Source organism: Perca fluviatilis, chromosome 6 (assembly GCF_010015445.1).
Source record: "Perca fluviatilis chromosome 6, GENO_Pfluv_1.0, whole genome shotgun sequence".
NCBI classification, from domain to species: domain Eukaryota; kingdom Metazoa; phylum Chordata; class Actinopteri; order Perciformes; family Percidae; genus Perca; species Perca fluviatilis.
In genome coordinates, this window is record NC_053117.1 from 18,563,303 (window position 1) to 18,573,744 (window position 10,442).

General features: G+C 37.4%; 2 protein-coding genes across 3 annotated transcripts in view; both read right to left on the reverse strand.

Annotated features, from left to right (window-relative positions):
* LOC120560137 (apoptosis-inducing factor 3) overlaps positions 1-10,442 on the reverse strand; it is a 97,434-nt gene that overhangs the window by 50,794 nt on the left and 36,198 nt on the right. The gene's annotated exons all lie outside the window — the stretch shown is intronic.
* Positions 887-9,035, reverse strand: LOC120560140 (solute carrier family 2, facilitated glucose transporter member 11-like). Of its 2 annotated transcripts, XM_039802330.1 has the most exons (13): positions 8,904-9,034; positions 7,518-7,713; positions 7,300-7,398; positions 6,875-7,035; positions 6,651-6,775; positions 4,390-4,519; positions 4,135-4,283; positions 3,601-3,788; positions 2,663-2,773; positions 2,123-2,224; positions 1,910-1,985; positions 1,680-1,807; positions 887-1,544 (listed from the first exon to the last, which is right to left on the reverse strand). In XM_039802330.1, the coding sequence occupies exons 3-13, from the start codon at positions 7,300-7,302 to the stop codon at positions 1,359-1,361; spliced, it is 1,359 nt and encodes a 452-aa protein (XP_039658264.1). In that variant the 5' UTR covers positions 7,303-7,398; positions 7,518-7,713; positions 8,904-9,034; the 3' UTR covers positions 887-1,358. The 2 variants fall into 2 exon arrangements, with proteins under 2 accessions (XP_039658264.1, XP_039658263.1); XM_039802329.1 differs by lacking the exon at positions 7,518-7,713 and having other exon boundaries at positions 8,904-9,035.

Below are 10,442 nucleotides of genomic sequence, written 5' to 3' on the forward strand. Positions count from 1 at the left end.
TTCATGTACATTATATTCTATCATTTCATGTATATTCTGTATGTGTGCTGTGTGTCTGATATTTTGCTGCTGTAACACTGTAATTTCACATTTTTGGGATCAATAAAAATCAATGTATCTATCTATCTAGCTACAAGCGACTTCACGTGCAGCAATCATCTTTCATAAATAAATTGTTCAAACATATTTTAGCTGATGGTGTGTTCCTTGCTAGAAAAATGGTTTTCGGGGGTCAATTTGAACTCACCTCTCTTTTTGATTGCGTCGACTCCTCATTGAAGTTCATTTTGGGAGCTGCTGTAAAATATTGTTTGAATGGACCATTTATAAGGGATGTTCAGTCAAAGCACTTGCATAATGGCAGCCTATTGTAAGGTGCATCATATGATCTCAGCTGCAGAGGGGTAGGCTAATTAACTTCTTAGAGCACATTCCTGCTGAGGCTAAACAAGGGACTGCTGACCCAAATACAGAAATAATATTCACCCTTTGTTGTCTAAATGGATTAAATAGGAAACCTATTCAAACATACAGACATAATCCTAATGTGCTCCATTCATGTGCCAGAAAAGATCCGGATCAGCAGAGCACTAGACTGCTTGAGTACACTAAGATTCATACAAACACATATTTTCTCATCTTCCTCAACTTTGAAACCCACAAAGCCAAACTTGGGGAACTTGCAGTCCTTGGTAAACTTCAGAGAGAAGTCTGTAACGGTGCCAAAAGCAGCAAAAATCGTCCTGAACCTCTCCTCCTTCATCTGCGCACAAGATACAGTTAGGTTATCTACAGGACTGAAACGAAACAAAATGTCTGCTGAAATCCGGGCGAGCTACTTACCCATTATGGAGGTTTTTAATAATGAGTCGCGACATAGTTGTAGTAGTTGTAAGTTCACTAATACAGCATAAGCTTGCTTTTAATAAATTGATCTTTATTGAAAAGTCTCAATAGAGCACTCTTTATAAAAGTTATACAAACCAACATTGATCATACCAAAATATTACAAATTAAGATAACTTTGATTTATGCGGCTATATCTGTAAGTGAACTAAAAAGACGTAATTATGGCTACCCGGTAAAGCCTACATCTCTGAAATTCACAGTATCTCATCTATTTTGTTGTGCGTATGTGGACTATAAATCCTCATTTTTAGTTACTCATCTTTGTGACATAATGTAAATATTGTGAGACATAACATTTTTTAATTGATTTCCTATAAAAGAACGACTCGGGATCCCCTAGTCGGAGCTGGTTAATGTTGCTCGGGAAAGGGAAGTTTGAGGTCCCCTGCTTGAGCTGCTCCCCCCGCGACCTGACACCGGATAAGCGGACGAAGATGGATGGATGGATTTCATATAAAAGTGGATAACAGTGTCGTCCCTGCCCCATCAGCACTGCGGGCCTTTCTGGACTGAAACTCATTCTGGATTTCCACGAAGGTTTTGTTCTTGGTTTCAGGAACAAAAAGGAAAATGTATATCGCCATTAAGGAGCAGACGGCCAGGAACACCAGGAAACAGTACTGCTGCAGCCCAATCTGTGCAAATAAAACAGAATAAAACACAAGTGAGTCCAAATCTCTCAAACATCCAAGCTTTTAAGTTTTGTTTCCAAATTTTCAAAGATAATGACAAAACCTTTAAAAATTAAGATATACTTTCTGGACTCCTACCACAATAAAAGGGAAGCCCAGGCCGATAAAGAAGAAGCTCAACCAGTTCAATGATCCTGCAATTATGTGCGCTGCAGGCCGTGCCGTTTGTGTGAATAGCTCAGTGGTCAAAATGTTTGTCACGCCACCTTCACAGAACCAACAAACAACAAAAGAAATCCCATTAGTTATAACTGTGGTGCAACAGCAGCTGCTAAGGAAAGACTCCAATGGATGAAAAAGTTAGTTACCTGGTCCTAAGCCAAAACTCAGGATAAAAGCAAATACACACACCATGCTCATGTATGGAAATACTGGGCTGGCATCCTGAGAGAAAGAAAATCACACGAAAGAAATGTTAGCACAAAGTAGAAGTCTTATGTTCTTAATGGTCAAATGTGAGATATTGCATAAAACAATGGTTTAAATACTGTATCTTATTTTTGTACAATGAGGTTAGTCACCTGGAAAGAGAGCGTCAGCGTGAATAAAATGCAGCAGATACTCATCAGTGTGTATCCTCCCGTAATGAGCACTTTCCTTCCCAGACGATCAATGAGCATACCCTGTGAGACACAGCATGTCACAAGACTAAATAGACTCTCCAGGCTTTCTCTGAATTTAACTTTGACCTTTTATGGGATATTGTCAGTTTTGTTCTGTCCTGTTTTACATTGTATGTGCCGTTTTGCTAATTTTATTCATCCTTGCTGTGTTTTATGTTTTGTTTCCTTTATGTACAGTATTATGTCATGTTCCTGTTCTATTTGTATTTCTAAAAAAGAAAATTTTCCACTTTGGTGTTCTGTTTTACTCTATTTCAGAAGTGCTCTAACTTTCCAAACTTTAGTCCAAATCTTGATGTATTTATTAGAAAGGTCTTGACTGTTTTATCCTTGTTGTTTGGCACCTACTGTTATTTATCTTTTTTCTGTAGCATGAAGGAACATCAGAACTGTAAGAAAGTAATGGACACAAAAATATAATTTAAAACTCATACTTACACATGTTAAAGCTGTGATGCATTCACAGGCACCAGTGCCAACGGTCACATATGGTATTTTATCAGCGGGGATACCAGATTGTCTGAACAAGTAATTTGCGTAGAAGTAAATCTACAGGAAATATAGACCAAAAAAAAAACACATTACAAATAAACTAGAAATAGCGGTTGTTTGCCTCTGCCAACCAGTCAAGTCACAGTTTACATTCATGTCTGTCCAGACTCATATAAGATATATATATATAGAGAAGACATGGAAGGAATTCAACAAAAGGTATAAGTTTATTATTGGGCGAAACGTGGATATGTCACACACATCTTAAACCCAGCAGCACAGAAGATCCAAACAATCACCACAGTTTAAGATTAGTGTTACCAATTCACCATCTGACAAATGTCTCAGTTTCTGTTCCTGAGTTGTGGTATTTAATAACGGCCAGAAAAGTGTTTACGCAGAACATTATGATGTCACAGTGAAGTTGACCTTTGACCTTTTGGATAAAAAATCTCATCACTTCATTATTTTATCCTATTAGTTGTGAGAATGTTGTCATTATTAGCGTTGGAATTATTGAGTTATGGCCAAAAATGTGTTTTGTGAGGTCACAGTGAACTTGATCTTTGACCTCCAAAATCTAACGAGTCCAAGTGAGCATTTGTGCCAGATGTGAAGAAATTCCCTCAAGACGTTCCTGAGATATCGCGTTCACAGGAATAGTACGGATAACCCAAAAACATAATCTAGTCTCTGGCCACGGCTATCGCCCGCATGGAGTCAAAAAAAAGATTTTTTTCTTTAAAAAAAACAATCTTTTAGTAATCTTTGTTGGTATTTCTTAATAGTTGGCAATGTTGGCACTGAGAAATAGATTCCACGTTGTGAGAGACAGCAGGACAGAGGATATTGAAAGACAACAGGGTATATGATCGTGTACGTACAGCATTGATGCCATTCAGCTGTTGTGCAGCGTTGAGCAGCAAGATGGTGAGAAGCTGCCTGCGGACACTACGATCAGTCAAGAGCTCCCAGGGTTTCTTGGCTTGGAAATCCACAAAATTATTTTTCTCCTTCTCGATATCCGCCCATTCGCCATCACAGCCAGCTATACCATGAAGTTGCTTCAGGGCTGCAGGCAGGAAAACACATGACAAGCGTGCTTGTAGTTTTCTCCACATACACTATTCTTGTCATCAGGTCAGGCTACAGGGGCTGTTATTGAGAATCTGGTTAAAAGGTTTCCAGCGTCAAACCATTTCACATCATCTTGGTGTTACCAGAATGTTATCACATGCTTGAACTCACTACCATGAGGACAAATGTTTCTCTGCCTCTGGTGATTCCAGACAAAGGGAGTCCTCAGCCTTTGAAACTACGCTGTCATGTGCACTACATCCAGCTTTGCAGGCCAAATATAAAATCACACATATTTTTGAAAAGGAAGTAACTGTGCAGCAGTTGCAGTGTAAATTTACCTTTCTTACATCCCTCATCATCTCCTTTGTCAATGAGCAGGTAGCGCGGGCTCTCTGGGAACCAGGGTAGGATCAGGAGCTGCAGCAATGCTGGGATACATGTGGTGGAGAGCAGGATGGGCCAGTGCTCTTCTTTACCCAGGAGCTCTCTGTGAAATCACAGACATGTCTAAACAAAATCAATCTTGCAAACACAGATGCTACGGAAAGGTTAATATTTTGTGTGAAAATCAAATATGCCTAGAGTTAACTTACTTGAGGCCAATCACTTGTCCAGTCAAGATCCCACCAGTGATGAAAATAGAAGTTCCCATTCCCATGGCACCACGAAATGCAGTTGGAGCTATTTCACCCAAATACAGAGGTTGAACACAAAGGCCAATGCCTGTGAAAATAAAACATGATTAAAGCTACATATGAGAGGTTTGACATGCAATGTTCAAAACAAATATGTATAAAGATTATTTGGTAACACTTTACTTGACAGTACCGACATAACCATGACATGACACTGTCATAACTATGACATGACACTGTCATGAATGTGTCATAAAGCTTATAAACAAGTCATAAACGTTTATGACTTCTGTCATTAAGTGTCATTCGGTTTATGTCATGACAAGTTGACATTGTTGGGCTTGTCTTGATTATGACAACTTGACATTAATCAAAGTGATATTACCAGAAGTTGTCTTGGTCATGACAACTTGACATTAAATTTGTCTTGATTATGACACTTCGACATTAATCAAAGTGTCATTACCAGAAGTTGTCTTGGTCATGACAAGTTGACATTAAATTAGTTTGGGATATCTTTGTAATGACAACTTGACATTAACCAGGATGACATTACCAGAGGATGTCTTTGTCATGACAACTTGACATAAACAGAAATTCACCTCTTTTTGTATTCATGACATTTTGACCTAATGATTATTATAATTAGATGTGCAAGATTAGAGACCAATTCTAGCACTTTTTCAGATAGATGTCTGACAGGAAATTCACAAAACTGGGTCTCATGACACTGTTATGACAGTGTAACTAATAAATATTTTGACCTCAAGTAGTGGTACCAATTGTATTTGTCATTAAGATATCATTGATAGGACTTGCTGTCATGACAACATTATGACAGTGTAACTAATAAATATTTTGACCTCAAGTAAAGTGGTACCAATTGTATTTGTCATTAAGATATCATAGATAAGACTTGCTGTCATGACAACATCATGACAGTGTAACTAATAAATATTTTGACCTCAAGTAAAGTGGTACCAATTGTATTTGTCATTAAGATATCATAGATAAGACTTGCTGTCATGACAACATTATGACAGTGTAACGAAAACATTCTTTGACCTCAAGTAAAGTGGTAACATTTTTATTTGTCATTAAGATATCATAGATAAGACTTGCTGTCATTACCACATTATGACAGTGTAACAAATACATTCTTTGACCTCAGGTAAAGTGGTACCAATTGTATTTGTCATTAAAATATCATAGATAAGACTTGCTGTCATGCCAACATTATGACAGTGTAACTAATACATATTTTGACCTCAAGTAAAGTGGTACCAATTGTATTTGTCATTAAGATATCATGGATAAGACTTGCTGTCATGAATGAATGTATTTGTTACACTGTCATAAGATGGTAATGACAAATAAAAATGTTACCACTTTACTTGAAGTCAAAGAATGTTTTTGTTACACTGTCATAATGTTGTCCTGACAGCAAGTCTTATCTATGATATCTTAATGACAAATACAATTGGTACCACTTTACTTGAGGTCAAAATATTTATTAGTTACACTGTCATAATGTTGTCATGACAGCAAGTCCTATCAATGATATCTTAATGACAAATACAATTGGTACGACTACTTGAGGTCAAAATATTTATTAGTTACACTGTCATAACAGTGTCATGAGACCCAGTTTTGTGAAATTTCCTGTCAGACATCTATCTGAAAAAGTGCTAGAATTGGTCTCTAATCTTGCACATCTAATTATAATAATCATTAGGTCAAAATGTCATGAATACAAAAAGAGGTGAATTTCTGTTTATGTCAAGTTGTCATGACAAAGACATCCTCTGGTAATGTCATCCTGGTTAATGTCAAGTTGTCATTACAAAGACATCCCAAACTAATTTAATGTCAACTTGTCATGACCAAGACAACTTCTGGTAATGACACTTTGATTAATGTCGAAGTGTCATAATCAAGACAAATTTAATGTCAAGTTGTCATGACCAAGACAAGCCCAACAATGTCAACTTGTCATGACAAAAAACGAAAGACACTTAATGACAGAAGTCATAAACGTTGATGACTTGTTTATAAGGTTTATGACACATTCATGACAGTGTCATATCATAGTTATGACAGTGTCATGTCATGGTTATGTCGGTACTGTCAAGTAAAGTGTTACCGATTATTTAAATAGGGAGATGTGTATAACTGGCATGTATAAATACACTCTTTAAATGCATTTCTAGATTATTTACCTGCATTAATTCCAGTGAGAAGACGTCCAATGATGAGTAATTCAAATAATCCTGTAGGGTAACTTAGACCCATTAGCAGAGCAGCCATTGATGCAAATATATTATTGGCCAACAGCGTCCCTTTCCTGGAAAAGCATTATATTACAGCTTTATAACTGAAATACAATAGGCTATGGAAAATATGATAATTTTGCCAAAATATGCCATATCATCTTTCTGTATACCTCCCCAGCTTCACAGATAATGTCCCACCGACTGTCACTCCTAGAAGTCCTCCTATGGTGAATATAGACACAATAGTGGACCAAAGCAGGGTGAGAACATCTGCTGATATGTCAGTTTGGTAACGCTCCCTCCAGGTTTGGTTGATGAAATTCTGCACATGCTGGAGACAAAAGAAAAACACAACATGCACATTGAGCAGGTGAAATAAAAATGATGATCCCTGATCTAAAATATTAAAAAGATACATTTGTGCATGCATATTTACCAGACATGTAGTGGATATGTAGACCTACTAAATAATGGAAAACGTGTCACTTATGTGTCATTTATTAATAACTAACTACTGACTAATCTATTAGGTTTGTAACATGAGTAGGCTACAATAGTGTTAATACTGTCCAGTGACAGAGAGTAGGGTTATTACCATTGTGGGAGCATTGATGATAGATATATTATATCCATACTGAAAGGTTCCCCCTATACACGCAGCACACGCAGCCAGCAGAAGTGATTTGTTGGGAAACTGCAATAAAAAAGAGATACAAAACAAGTATTTACATATATAATCATGGATAGAAAGCTGCATCATTGCGTGTCTACAGATGATAATTTAAAACTCTTATTTTCTGATAATCCACATACCTTGGGTTGCTTTTAATCTTTGGTTTCTTTAATAAGCAAAGGTTGATATTCATCCGCAAATTCTTTTAACATTTTGTTGCTGATGTTTTGTTTAAAGTCCAATATTGTTTGTAGTTTGTCGTTGAGTAGGTCTATCCTTGTATCCATGTATAGAGTTTGCTCTCAAATTAAATCATGACGGGCGGATGAGTTAATCCTGAGGGTGATACAAGTGATCTGTTGTCATGAAGTGTCCTTAGAGAATCAGCTCCATTATTCTGTTTTTATCAAGATTTCACGCATTCTAAAGTTGCATCATAGACTACGATTTCCCAAAAAACATTAAATAAAATTTAAAGTTCTTAATGCAGGTTAATTCAGTGTAGACAACATCTACAGAGTCTGTTGAAAATGTGCCTGTTTGGAACAGGCGATTGATTGGCTTGTGTTCTTCAAAACCAAATTGTACCCCAAAATTACTTACAGAAGGACCCCAAATCACTTACTTACATCAGAGGAAGACATTGTAGGCCTACCTACTACTGTTTACCTGACAGAGAACGGGCAGATTCAGAATGTAATCACAAAATATCACAATGAAAATGTGGAGTAATCAGACATTGACTCACGGCGGTGCGCTACCCACCTGGCCCGTTATGAGAGCTGAACAGCACATATCTCCGTTCATCAACCACCAGAACCGGACCGTTTGTGTGTGTGTGTGTGTGTGTGTGTGCCGGGGAGAGAGAGAGAGAGAGAGAGAGAGAGAGAGAGAGAGAGAGAGAGAGACATTGTGTCGTATGATCGTTAACGAATTTAACATTTCAGCAGAGGTGAAGATAACGGTGAAGTAGGGGATTTGATTCTTGGGGGTATTTTGGCGACGGTAATGTTATTAGTTAGCATTATACTTAATTGACCCGGGGTGAGTCTGATGAAAAGTGTTGTGTTTGCCCGGTTCAGCTCTGAGATTTTCTCGCATTGCACAGCACTGTGAAGGAATAATCTCAGAGATTACTTTATGTTCTGCCTAATGCTCACAGCAACCAATAGCAGGAAAAGAGTCAAAGACAGTCCAAAGTAGTGCAACTTTGCAAATTTTTTTGGTCTGAGGCGTATTTCACATTTTAGCTGCCAAAGCTCCGCTGCTTTCTTCGACCCTTCATTTGAGCATTATCCAATTAGTATAACAATAAATAAATAAATAAAAATAAACCCCAACACCTGTCATGCAAATCCTCCCACTACTCCACATAGCCTACATTTCATCGCAGTAAAAAAAGAATTATTTTGGATGTCTGAATGGCAAACATACAAAACTAGCTGAAGTTCAAAACAAAGCACACATTTCCTTTGCAGCCTTCTCTGGTATTATTAAATGGTTTTTGAGTGTCGATTTGAACTCACCTCTTTCTTTGATTGCGTAGACTCCTCATAGATGCTCATTTTGGAAGCTGTCGTAAAATAATGTTTGAATGGACTACTTATAATAGATGTTCCACTTCAGTCGAAGCACTTGCATAATGGCAGCCTATTGTAAGGTGCAGCATATAATCTGCTGCAGAGGGGTAGACTCATTAACTCCTTAAAGACTGCTGACCCAAATAAAGAAAATTTCTTTGTTGTCTAAATGGACTGAATGGGACACATTACTTGATGTATAACCCATTCCTACATATGTTCTCCATTCATGTGCCAGAAAAAATTATGATCAGCAGAGCACTAGACTACTAGAGTACACTAAGATTCATACACAAGTTTGGAATTAGTAGCATAATATATTTTGTTTAATACATTGTATGTGTGGACATATAAATAGGTCTGTTTAGGTGCTTTCAACCTATCAAGTCAGTAGAAAATGTAAGAATAAATCAAATTTGATTACTATAAAAAACATGAATGCATGTTTCTGTTTATGGCCTTCTATAACACATCAAAGAGTTACATAGCTTTAGGTATATAATAGAACAACTTATAGCTAAACACGAGTACATTTTCAACATAAATTACTCTTAATTGCTCCTAATATCAGCTATGAGGGGTTTTAACGGCATGCTCTTATGCATGCATGACCCAAAGAGTATCGGCCAAAAACTTTTAATCCTACAGGAGTCTCTGAGAATTTCCTTATGCAACAGTCTGGCAATTTTAGCCTGAAAGTAAAAATCCACCCCAAAGTAGAATTACACAATTCTATATCGCCACTCTTGTATATCGAGTGAGCAGCAGGCAGTGTGTGATGATGATGTCATCCTCAGACAGATCCTGGAGCTTGCTCCACAGTTAAAAATGTAATTGTAGGAGCTCCAGGAACACTGTGATTCACAGCTGAAAGCCTTTCTTCCAAATAAAACCTCATTTGGGTGTAATAGAAAACAAAAAATGTTTGACTTACCAGACTCAGTAATACATAAATTGACTTTTACCTACCCTACTAACACATTGTCTCAAAAAACAACTGTAGTAGAGTCTCTCTGTTTGCACAGTTACATTCAGGTACACCATTATCCACAGCAACACATAGTTTTAATCTCCAAAGAGAATAGGCTTTATTATTTAGCCTGTGATGTAGGTGAGACTGAAGACACAGTGTTTTATGTGTTATTGGCCATTATATGATAATTTAAGGGCTATGGTTTTTAGTTAAAGTGATGGTTCGGAGTAATTTCATCCTAGGGTCCTTTGCACCATGACCTCGAGCCAAACACCCCCCCAGAAGCTTTTTTCATCTGGGTCTAACATTGGGAGAGTTAGCGTAGTGTAGCTTTATCAGCTGAATAGCTTAGCGCAGGGGCTAATGGACCCACGTTTGTATCTCGTAAATGACCCCACTAATAATGCCCGAAATGATACCAAACGTCTACACTAGTACATATAGGTTATGTACTCATAAAACGATGGATTGGAAAGTTTGTAAGTACACCAGAAGTTTATGAACACTTGCCT